The 12,569-nt window shown below is 42.1% G+C and overlaps 1 protein-coding gene across 2 annotated transcripts; it reads right to left on the bottom strand.

Annotated features, from left to right (window-relative positions):
- Positions 1–771: 771 nt before the first annotated feature.
- On the bottom strand, positions 772–11,616 carry ENTPD6 (ectonucleoside triphosphate diphosphohydrolase 6). Of its 2 annotated transcripts, none has more exons than XM_088531258.1 (14): positions 11,282–11,616; positions 9,851–9,927; positions 8,889–9,032; positions 8,122–8,197; positions 6,825–6,860; positions 5,558–5,646; positions 4,910–4,989; positions 4,397–4,461; positions 3,950–4,051; positions 3,321–3,461; positions 2,375–2,431; positions 1,509–1,621; positions 1,136–1,278; positions 772–1,037 (listed from the first exon to the last, which is right to left on the bottom strand). In XM_088531258.1, exons 1-13 carry the CDS (start codon positions 11,538–11,540, stop codon positions 1,174–1,176), a joined length of 1,344 nt encoding a protein of 447 aa, XP_088387384.1. In that variant the 5' UTR covers positions 11,541–11,616; the 3' UTR covers positions 772–1,037; positions 1,136–1,173. The 2 variants fall into 2 exon arrangements, with proteins under 2 accessions (XP_088387384.1, XP_088387383.1); XM_088531257.1 differs by having other exon boundaries at positions 772–1,022.
- Between the last annotated feature and the right edge of the window lie 953 nt (positions 11,617–12,569).

Here is a 12,569-nt window from a genome sequence, read left to right as displayed (position 1 = left end):
GGTGCCCACAGTGCCTCGCGGGAACCACGCTACAGCTCGACGCAACCACAACCAAATTCGCTCCTCCAAGCAAGGAAGGGGCAGCCAAACACTGTGTCACTGTACACCTTGCCCAGGCAGGAAGCTGCACTCATGGTTTATTCTGGTGGCTGAATCTCATTTTTTGGTTATTACATCAATCCAGCATTGCCAAATCCATGCTCAGCCCCATACCAAACACCCAAGGTTTTTGTCTTTTGAGATCCAGCAAAGCCAGTGTTGTCTTCCTGCCCCTGTCTCCCAATCACCAGAACCGCAGGTGCTTCTGTACTCCATGGCCAACTGGTTTTCATTGCCACGTGTAAGTGAGCACTGACAGTCCCACAGAACAGGTAAGGCTGGAAGGGAGCATTGGAAATGCCCTGCATAAGCAGGGTCATGTTGCACATGATCACATCTAGGCAGGTTTTGAATGTCTCCAGAGAAGGAGACTCCACCACCTCTCTGGGCAGCCTGCTTCGGTGCTCAGTTACCCTCATAGTCAAGAAGTTTTTCCTCAAATCCACATGGATTCAGTTTGTGCCCACTGCCTCTTGTCCTGTTGCTGGCCTCCACCAAGAAGAGTGTGGCCCAGGTTCTCTTGAGCATTGCTAGTCTGGCAAGCGAAAAGCAGAGCTGAGACTTCCACATGGTGTTTCAGACACACACATCAATGCACTGTCTTCACATGTACACCTAAATTCATCTTCAAACAATCTAAGTAGTAAAACAAAAACAATCATCACTGAAAACTGATGTCAAAACGAAACACCCTGAAATGAAATCAGCATGGTGAAGAGCTCTCTCTGGAGTGACTGTTTCCTACACCAGCTTCAGCACATCACTAGCAAATATTACAGGCACATTCCACAAAGATTTTTTTTTTTCCTCTCATAGAGATCATAGATGTCCTGCAGAGAGTCCTAGTTTTCCTTCAAAGATGATGTGGGTTTACATCAAGTTGACTGAAGATGCCATATGGTCAAGGCTTATTCTTTTCTCCACTGTAAAATAAAGAGCTAGTGATGAAAGGGACTTGGCAAGGGCAGAAAAGGAAAGGCTCCCAGCTTATTATAACCTCGCAAAGAATGCGGGAAGCCAAAAGCAGGCCCTCTACCAGATTCCCCTGTGTCGGGCGTCTAAAAACTGGGGTTCTCAAAAGCTGCCTTCAAGGAGCTGCAGTCTGTTGAGTGAGTCAATGTAATGAAAAGTGGCTCCCAGAGCCCAGCTTGTTTCAACGTTGTCAATTTTCCGTGCAAGCTGCAGGGAGAGAAGTGGGAAAGAGAAGTTAAAATCTCTGGGAAAAGGAGATGCATGCAGGGTGAATATTGCACTGAAGGTTACTGCACTAGTTACCACCATGCTGGGGTTCCCCCATCCCAGCCGTAATCACAGGGCATATGCTGTAGCAGGAAATTAGGGACTGAGTGGCTAAAGTCACCTTGGCATCTTTCTGCCCAGTCTCCCCTGCAATCAGTTTTGTACATCACCTTGAAGACTTGGCTCTTGGCAAAGCCTAGTTCTTGCAGAAGCCAGGTGATGTATGTGAGGTCCATGCAGAGAAAAGGGCTGCTTCCTGGTGTGATTTCCATGGTCTTGCATACTGAGGAGGATGAAAACAGAGTAAATGCATAGTGTGGGCTCAACCCTAACATCAACCCAACTTTAGAAAACCTCAGACTGTTAAAACACCTCTCATTAGTTGGTTTCCACAGGGATAGAACCTATTTACCCTCTGTTTGGCCTTCCTTGAAGTATTAAAATGACATAGATGTGTTAGCACAAGCAGTAAAGCTCTGGCACAGTAAAAGACCAAGGTATTCTGTGTCTCCCTCAAGACAGCTGAGTTTTTTTATACTGCTCATGGAAAGACAGAAAAGGCCCCTATTTTTTCTAAACCTAAACTTTAAAAAAAAATCTAAGGAATTTCAGATGATGTTAAAACCTTGGAAAAACAAGAATTGGAAAAAGAAAAAAATATCAGCCTTGTCCTGAACAGTTTATGCGAAAATGATGAGAATGCCATACCTCTCTTGAAAGCATGATTTCACGAGAACTATTAACTGGCAAGTTTATTATTAGCTGTTCCCGAGGGATTTTTTTTTAAAGGTCAATATTGTAAAATGTAGCTGCAAAAAGCAAGAATTGATAGAAATAATAGTTAAGATTTTCCAAAATAAACAGAAATGTTGATTGAGATGCTGTGCAGACAGGTGGCCTCCAGAAGATGGCTGCTCAGTTTTTACTTAAAACCGTACAGAAAAAAAGCCCAGCTTCTTAGCATGTTACACATTTGCCACTTGAATATGAATTCCCATGTAATTACCAGTCCTGATTGATTTTATTCTCTACTCACCATATTTAGCTGCAGTTTCAAAGTCACTGAGAGTTAGGCTTCCTCCCTTTTCTTTATCTAAATACAAAGAAAAAAATCAGGATCTGTTTTATGGCTTGTTTATGAAAGCAATTGTAGATGCAGGTTGTAAAAACACTGGAAATTGAGCTGTGAGTCACGGAAATCAATGACAGAAATCACACTATTTTAAGGCACAAGAATGTTGATTTCAGGGCTCTAATATGCATTGAAAAGCCTCATAATAAGCAGAATTTCTCTAGTTTCCTAACAAAAATCCTACTGATTTTACAAGCTCTCTTGTTCTGTTGCAATGTCTGTGCTGTCCTGTTCTGTTGATGCCTCAACACAATAATCATATTTGATGAGATCTGAAAGGACAGTGATGCTCTGCAAGATTAAATATGAAATTCTTTGGGAAACAAAGTGATTTGAGTAGGGGTAAGTATATGCAGAGCAACCTAAGATCCTATCACCTGCTTTCTATCACTGAATATGACTAGTATAGCAGTGGAAGAGAGATTCTAAATAAATGTGGAAAATACACTCCCTTTAAAAAGCCATTGGAAGCAAAATACATAACACCCATGAGTGCAGGTTTTATGTGTTTTATCACCCAAGACAAGACCTGGTCACTTCTATTGGAGTCTTTTTTTTCCTCTTTTGGATGGTAGTGTTAATCAGACATCAGTGACTTCTAAAATGTGGCCAGTTTACTTAAAAAAAAAAAAAAAAAAAAAAAAAAAAGGGGCTTGCAAATCTTATTTCACAATCCCAAATCCCATCTCTAATGGAACTGAATAGCATTTGATATCCAGATAAGACCTGGACTACACTTTGGTGTAATAAAGGACTCGGTTCCCCGGCAGCTTAGCAGAGTACAAGTCATAGCTATCATTTTTTCCATTACTTGCCATTTAAAATGAAATGAAAACAGAAACAAGCCTACCTATGAGACCAACCTCTGCTGCAAGGTCATAGTAGTAGGAGAAAGCATAAAAATCCAGATTCTTCACTTCCTCAGTTTTATGTACTTTTTGGTAGAGCATCTTTGCCACTTTAGTGGAACAAGACTCGTACAAAGGTTCACCTGAAAGAAGGCAATTATAGGCAGGCAGTTAAACATACACACAATTTATTTAGACTCTGCAAGGAGACGGACTCCCTTTTGGACAACAGCACATCCTCAATTCTTACAGGCTCAGAGAGATCTGAAATAACAGGTCTGCATCTCTTTCCAGGGACAACATTTACCACCTTCGGAGTGGGGGATAAGCATGGAAGCATGGGGGATAAAAAGCACTGTTTCAGACAGGAGGATTTTGAAAGACCTGTTCAGGAAGCACTCAACTCCTGCTGTAATACTGCTAACAGCTTTATGGAGTGGACAGACATGCCAGGACACAGAGCAGGAAAAAACAGCACCATCTCTTTAACAGGTCAGGCCTGAGAGGAAAAAGTCATATACAATGACACACAGAGAATCAAGTGTCTTTCCAAGTACCCAAGAGTATTTACTTTATTCTGCAATAAACCTGTTTGCCTGGTAAGGAATAGAGAGGTGATAAGGCACTATACCTGCCTTCTGTCCTTTAATTTTGTACACTATCTCAGCGTGTTCCCACTCAGATTTGAAACCAGGTGATAAACAAGGGCTGATCAGCTCCTCACCTTCTCCTACTGCAGAAATAAAAGGAAGTAGCATTAGGAAAAAAAAATAGAAGTTAGTTTTAGATCCCTCCCCAGCCCTCTTCCACACTCCCACACCTTCAGCCATGATCCTTCCAAGCCCCAGTACTGGTTCAAGTGTCCCAAGTCCTGACAAGGCTGGCAAGAGTCCCTGCCTCCTGGGATGCAGCAGTGTCACCTTCTGCATCTGTCTCAAACGTGCCTGGGTTAAGTGACAGGAGTGCACGTACCACATTGACAGCTTGAGCTCCACAACAGGGCAAAACACCCTATTCCCAGGCAGCACCCAAAACGCACGAGCTCAAAGACAAGACTGCAGGAGTGCCCGTCACTTACAGGGTTTTACCTCAATTCCTCCTAAAATTGCGAGCCTTGCTGACATCAGTCCGAGTCCCAAGTAACTGCAAAGGAGAAAAGCATCCGTGAACATCCTCCCTCTGCTCCTGCACTGAGAGCTTGGGCAGGACATGGCTGTCTCCTCTGTATGATCCCAGCAAGATGGTTTGAGTCGGCAGCTAACACACATAAGAAGAACAGCGTGTGACAACCTACTGCCACATTAGCCCATCTCTGGCAAAGGCTGACACACCAGCAGGATAACCTCTCCTCGAGCAAAGCACAGGGAATAGTCTGTCAACTCTATACTGGCTCTTTAGAGCACATTTCCTCAACCCTTTTCTTAGCCCTCCCCATGCTCGGCTTGTAAAGATGGTTGCTCTGCTCAGGTCTCTCTGTTCTAAGGACTCGCTCGCACGAGACCCCAAAGACCCCACTTCAGCAAAACAGCTGCACCTCACTGGCTTCATTGTAAGCTTTTCTTTCCAGCATGCTCCCTTTCCCAAAACTAACCTGTATGAATACAGCTTATAGGTGGTGTTGAACATCTGAAATGAAGTTGCATGGCCGGCTGGTGATGCCTGCAGAGTTTCCTGGAAGGAGAAAAAGTCATCAGTGCAAAGTTTCTGCCTGCAAAAGTAAACAGCAACAACACAATCCTCCAAAACATTAGGAAATCCTCTAAAACAATCCTAGCCTGGTCCAGAGAGGAACGATGTATTTATGAATGGTTGGATTTGACCATGGATACATATGACATCACCAAAAGACAGCTAAAATAATAACTTCATGTGATGGAGTCCAATCTGGTTATATTTCTACTTCTATCCACACCAAACTAATTAAGAAGGAATCCTTATCTCACAGGATGCGAGAGTATAGTAAGAGGCTGAAGCTCAGGCCATGCTGCTGTTCTTGCCTAACTACTCATCCACTAACGCTATCTCTGTCAATTCAAAATTTCCACATTCACCGCACTATAGAGTTACAAATGCCCCTGGGACCACCCCAAGGCAGATGTGACAAAGTGACCTGGACTTTTCCATCAGAAGTGTGGCTTCATGTGCCAGTGACAAACTGTGTCTGCTTCCAAGGGAAATAAATCATAGCACTCACTGCTTTAGCAATGGCATTTCACTGCGATGAGCGTGTTCACATTACCTCAGTGCGTGGGAGGAAGGTGATCTGTGTTGATCCACCACCCAAATCCAGCATTCCTACACTTCTCTTCTGTGGATTATTTAAGCTGCCTGTAATGTGGGAAAGAACAGGAAACAAACAAACAAGCAAAAAACCCACAGTGGGCACTGTAAGAAGTAGGAAACTAGAAATGAATAAAACCATAAATGTGCAAATACCATAGTCTAACTCCATCCACCAGCTTCCTGTCAGTACTAGACTAGGGTCACCCAAAAGCCTTCCCAGTAAGAGTTTCTTTTCCTTCTGTGTTGACTGTTCATGCCCCAATTAGAGCAGCTTTGATTAGTGGATTCCTATGCATTTTTTTTCAATGAACATAAGGCTCCTTTCATGCATTTCACTCTGGTAACTGCTTTGTAACACAGAAGAATGTGGTTTTCTTGGCCACCTCGTGTGATCCTTTAGTGGTACTTTCCAGATTCCTATGGGTCTGGGAATAAGTGGCTGAAAAGAGCTGGCCTAAGACACCAGCTCTCTTCTCATTTAAATCCGGTTCTTCTCAGTTAGGCCCTTCAAGCATCACCTTTCTGACAAGACTGACACCAAACACCTCTGTGTACTTCATGAGAGCAGGTGTTTTAAGATCTCCAACCTTCCCGATATTTCCTGCAATCATAAAAAGTTCTAGGGTACTTGTGTAGTCCTCAGGACAATCCATGTGATAACAGAGTGCTTGGATAGAGACTGGTTTACTTTTTTTTTTTTTTCCCAGAAAAGCTTTCAGCTTTATTTTCTTCAGCTATCTTTAAAAACAAACACCAGTACAAACACTAGTGCTATTTTTGTGCTATAGAAGTACTTCCTTATAGATCTATAAGGAAGTACCACAGCACTTTCTCACAAGCACTCTGTGCACCTATCAAGCAGGTCCAAAATTTCTGCACTAAAGAGCAAGAGGCAAACTCTAAAAAGGAACAAAGTGTTCTGGTACCTTCCAGGGAAAGCTGAAAGAAAGACTACATGCAGGGAATTAATGAAAAGAAAGACTACAAAACTGGCTAGGAAAGGGGATTTAATTCCTCACCCTGGAATGGCCAAAACTGTAATGGCTTAACTGGACCAGGCCAAAAAATGGTTGTTTCCTTCCTACTCCTCCACCTGCTTTTTTTTTTTTTTTTTTCCCTCCCATTCCACCCCAAATAATGATCAAATCCCATACTGGAGCAGAAAACAGCATAAATCTCACAGAATCAGGCATACCTTTATGCACATGCTCAGGCAACCATACCTGTTAAAAAATTTATTGTGATCCAGGCTGAAATGCCTATTAAGGAAAAGAATCAAAAGACACACGGTTGTATCATGGCATTTCATTTCATCTGACAACAATATCAGATTAGATAAGCCATTATAAAAGGTCTTCCTGTTTAGGATATGTTTTGCTGGAGGCTTTTTTAAAGTTTCTCCAACAGTTTACATGGACCATATAAATAATATAACCCACAAATCAGAGCTTATCAAACACAGGAAAGGACATCAGAGACTGCCTGCCACAAAGTCCCTTCTCCTCCTTTCATAAATCGGCTATTACTAATTCAAAGTCTCAGAAGGGTGTCTGTCTGATGGACTTTGATTCATTGCAAGGCACTTCATTTTCCTTTTGAATATTCAGAATTCTTTTTCCTTTTTTCTTTCCAGCATTTTTGTGAATGTTCTGCTTTGTTAGACTGTTTCTGTCCTTTTCTTGTTTTACACATCTTTCCCCCATAAAGTGAATTAATGGGCCTTATATTAACAAATCTAAATATTTATCCATTTTGTTAAAACTAGAGGCCTGCTGGGGAACAAGCTCCAGTTCAATCTTTGGCTGAACCAAAGCTGTCGCATAAACTTAATGAACTATCAATGAACTTTAAACAAAACCTAAAGATCTACTTTCTTCTATTGAACAACAAAAAATAAACCCATAAACAGTTCCATAACAGCAATGAAGCATTTTGAAGCTTGGTTTCTAGGCAAATTAAAAACATATTTCAACATTTGCTTAGAATTTTGTTAGAATTTTGACATGTTTCTTCAAATTCTTTTAAGGCAAGACTGATTCTAGGTTCTATCCTCAGCATTTTTTTTTTTGACTGGCAATTTAATTCAATACATTTTCTTCTCTAGAGAACTTTTCTTTTCATGATCAGTTCACATTCATACTCATCAGACTAGTTAGAATTAACATTATGACCAATCACTTCCAGAGAAGTCAGGGGCGCATTGTCAAGCACATGGCATGAAAAATCAAGTGTTAAAGACAATCTCAATATGTAGATATTCAGAAAACTTTCCAGAAGTGCTGATTGTCTAGCAGCTTTCCAGCCATCCCACAGGAATTGTCAGACACTCATTGCTTTAGAAAACAGGCTAGAGTTGCAGACTTCCCATTGAAAAACACAGCACAAAATCTCTTTGTCAGGCACTGCCCAAAGAAATATAAAAAAGTAATCACATGTGGGTTCCCATAATAGCCAGTGAGGGTTCGTCACAGCGAGGCAGGAATGCAGGATTTCAGAAAAGGCCTCCAGAAGTTTACCTACCTTCATCTGTTCCATTCATTATGGACACACAGTTGTCCCTGACAAAGAAGGGGGAAGCCTGAAAAATCTCCTTTACCTGTAATGCACGTAAAAGATACACTCAAAGATTTTTTTTTTTTTAAGACATTGGTTTCAACATTTCCCTGATCAACACTGAAAACCTTTTCATTAGGCTACGGAGTCAGATCATCAGATTTCTTTCCAGTCATTGAGAGTTCAGTGAAATACAGAGAAAAAGGACTACAATTGGTGCACATCTAATGAACTTCTCCCACAGATTTAGGGCCTAGGACATCATATTTTATTTCTTTTTATATTAAAGATAAATTCTATTTTACATGCCTATAAATACAACATACATTAATTTTAATTGATTATAAAACAGCACAATCTCACAGCAACAAGCTGCTAACATGGTAAATCAAGTAGCAGTTTTTCCAAGAATAGCTAGGTCCTGGTCAAGGCCACCAACACTCACAGTAGGAACAAGCCTGTGATAAGTCACAAGTGTCTTATCACACTTGTGTTTCACAGGGAGGCTAATGTTTACTGCCATCCCAGGCTTACCAGGAGCTGTCGTCATTCTTCTGTGCTTGCACTACAATTTCTCACCCCATCTGAGATGAAGTAGCTCTGCATTTCTTGCAGAGTTAAACCGTAGCAATGACTCATATACCTTAACATAAAGGAGTTTCTGCATCTTACACGTGGCGGGGGGCAAATTTTGCTGTACAACTTATGGAAAGCAAAATGAAACAAAGCAGTACCTTATTCAGCAACTTCTGAGCCTTCTCTCCCGGCAACAACCGTAAGCCAGCAGTTGCTTTCAGGACCAGAGGAGTGAACTTCCACAGCTCCATGGGAACTTCATTCTTTGCTACTTCCAGGAGCTCTTTTATGCTCTGGCCACTCTGTGAGCGCAGAAAGAACAAAAAGTGCATCTTAGAAATTCTGAGGGGTTCTCTTTATAAGGGCGAAAGGGAGTTCAAAGGTAGGATTCACGGCAAATGTTGAACGTGGACAACTGAACATCACAAGGAGTCCAGAGAAGGTCAAGTCAATATCTCACACAGCATAAGAACTGAGGATACAACTGCAATGATTCAGAAACAAGTCAAAAACAAACAGGAAGTGCTACTTTTCTGAATGGTGTCATGCAACTCTTTGCCATTAAATGTTTTGGCTACCAAAGGCTCAAAACACTATGAGACAAATCCACAGAAAAGAAGGTCTTCAGAGCCAATAAAACACTATGAACCGGGAGCAAGCTTTGGCTCAGGAAGCACCAGATCGCTGCCAGCCGGAAAGGAAGGGAGGCAGGAGAGAAGTCACTTAACACTTGACCTGTTTTATAGACTGTTTCCTTGAGAATCTACTTTAGTTGCTCTTGGAGAAGGCTCTGCTCCAATCCAGCAAGACTCTTCTTTTTATATTCTTAAGTGCACAGTAAATCTTACAACAGAGATGGGAAAAAACATCTACTGTGCTTAATTTACAGCTTCATCTAGCAATCACCCAGCAGAACCAGACATACATGTATAGATAGGCTTCTTGACCTTCTGAGCACTGAGCAACTTTCTCTGTGGGACGGTATCATCTGGAGTCACCTTCTTGGAGCTTCCTGCACTGAGGCAGTTCAGTGCAGCAAGCACAGCAAGCAGTGATCTGCAGAGCATATCAAGAACAGGAGGATGGGCACACGTTTTGACAGAAGAAGATATGAAATTACCTTTTCAACATCATCAGCATATGCAGACAGACCTGGCTTCAGTGCTTTAAACGTCTCATGGTTTAACCTGGGAGTCTCTGTTCAAAATAAGCAACCGAACAAATCATTTTGCATTCACAAAAAAAAAAAAAAAAAACGCAACTTCATTATATGCTAATGGCAGTCATATGAAGCGTTTGTCTAAAGAATTAGCAAAGGCCACCCTGCCTTTCAAAGACAGGCTTTGTTGTGGAATCAGACCAATGCAAAAGCATTTTTTAAAATCACAATTATTTTCCAGGTACTGGTGCCCAATAAGCTTTTTTTTTTTTTTTTTTTTTTTTTTTTTTTTAAGTGCTCATCACACAAATCACCAGATGGTTGTGAATTCTCCTTTGCCTTTTACCTACCATGTGCACCTTCCCAAACCACATGGGTAACATGAACCAAACTTTCCAACAGGCTCCAACATGGCTGAATTCAACTTCAGCAAAAGCCATGGAAGTTTTATCACTGCTTTCAATGGTAGCGAAAGGAGCGAGGGCTAAATATTTCGGAAGCCTGAAGGACAGATAGCTCTGCAGGAAGATTCTGAGAGCTTGACAACAGCTTTCTCCTATACCCAAGCAATCTCCAGAAAGTCTCTTGCAATATTCTGGAATTATGGGAATTGTCTTTAAAGAGAATCAGGCATGCAAGAACCCAAATCTGTGAGTAAATGAAAAGAAGAATGAATTAAATCCATGTGTGGGCTGTTGTTTAACACCTTTTGTTGCTAGGCCTTATGCTCAGGTTATCCTGCAAAACTCAAGATGGTTTCCACAGACCAACACCACCACACACCATACTGCTAAACCCCAAAAATCATCCTCTGGATTTCCTATTTAATAGCATTCATATGGGTCATCTTTAAGTTTCACAGACAGGGATGGAAACAAACAAAGCTTGCAACTCCATCAGAAAACCAGAGCTTTTTTGTCCACTCGTATCTCGTACCTCAGCAATACTTTCTGTCCCAGTGCAAAACAGAACAATTTTAATTAAATGCCGAAATCCTACTGAATCCAAGACTGCACAAAGTCAGACAACACAGGGAGAAGCAACTCCCCACCAGAAAGTGGAGACAAAAAACAGCATTGTGTTGAAAACCTTGGGAATACGACATTTCAAACCTGCTCCTCTCTTCTACCAAATAATGTAATGGCAAACTGCTCCTCCTCAGGACACTGCTCTAGGGGCTGCTCTGAAGCTGCCATTTGGCTAGCTTTGTGGCATTACAGCCCTTCCTCCACTGTAGAATATCTTCATAATGGGATTTCATCTAGACTCATATACTTGAACCACAATGTTTGTCCTAATGGCTCTCTAGGAAGAGTTGGAGAACAGTTGTGCAAGCAATTCCTAGGAAAGAAGTATCAATAATCTGCTCCATTCTTTACGGAAGAATCTTACCTTTCGGTTGCTGTGTAAATTTAAAAATATGTATGCGAGTTCCAGTGCTTCCTGCATCAAACATAATCCCATAAAAGACTGAGAGATCTGTTGTCACTGCCTGATGGGTCGATTTGTCTCTCCTGCTTTCAGCAATGTCTTCCGTTGCTCCTAAGACTGGTTTAGAGTCCAAGTGCCATTTTATGTATGCAACATAAATAGCTATGCATGCCAAAATCCCAAAAGCAAAGAACCGCTTTGATATCTTCATGGCTTCCATTTACCAGGCGTATTGTTCCTCCCCTTTATCAGATGATTCATTCCTTCTCTTTCACGCAGAACAGGTGGTTCCCACACGACACCTAAAACCAGCAGAAAAGAAAGACATGTTTTTCTCCCTAAACCTGCAAAAGGCATTCTGAAAAGACGGATGTAAGAGCACGCTGGTTGTTTGATGAAGGCTCAGCAGTAAACTTGAGCACTCTGTAAACACTTACGTGCTAGTTGATTTATTACCTGTGCTGGAGATGTGATAAGAAGGCTTGGCACGACAGTGACAGTATGTGCGCAGCCCCTGCACCACAGCCAGGGAGCAAGGCTTACTCACAGGGAGTGACAGACCACAGCTTGCAAAGGAGGAGAGTTTCTGCCTGCAGCTCCTTCAGTATCTAGAATAAGATGGCCATCAGCCACCGTTTTCATTGCCCAAATCTATCTTGATTACTCCAGGGAAATTTGCAGTCAGGTGCTTAAATTTATTCCACTAGGACAAAGCAGACTATTGCATTCAAAACCCTGGGATGTGAATGCAATCCTACGGCTCCTTTCCAAACCTAGCAACAAAATCCCTTTCCCCCACGTTGCTTGTCCTACCAAGGAGTTGTCTCCACGGCTGGGCACCACTGCACATCGTCTTCCTAACAGCTCTGGAGGAACATATCTATCCTCTTCAGGAAGCAGCTTTCAGCACATCAGTGAGATCTACAGCTAGTTTCAAAACATGGAATTGCATTTCCCTCCCCCAGTCCACTGCTAATGATGCCTAAGAAAGAACAGAGCAAGGGGAGTTCAGAGGAGCTAAATAGAGTCAAGGTGGGAAGGGACCTTCCCTTAGTCCAACCTGCTGTGCAAAGCAAGGCAGACAGGGAGACCCGCCAGCCTGCTGGGGGCTTTATCCAAACGCATCTTGAAAATTTTTAAGGACGGGGATCCCATAACATTTTCACTGAGCTCTGAAGGGAAAAGGAAGGCCACCCCGGACCATGCTGGGGAAGCAGAGGAAGCAAGCTGCATGCCCCCGGCCAGTTCC

This window comes from Tinamus guttatus, unplaced genomic scaffold, assembly GCF_059628265.1.
Source record: "Tinamus guttatus ecotype Peru unplaced genomic scaffold, ASM5962826v1 Tinamus_guttatus_pri_ptg000403l, whole genome shotgun sequence".
NCBI classification, from domain to species: Eukaryota; Metazoa; Chordata; class Aves; order Tinamiformes; family Tinamidae; genus Tinamus; species Tinamus guttatus.
This window is presented reverse-complemented; position numbering and strand designations above follow the sequence as displayed.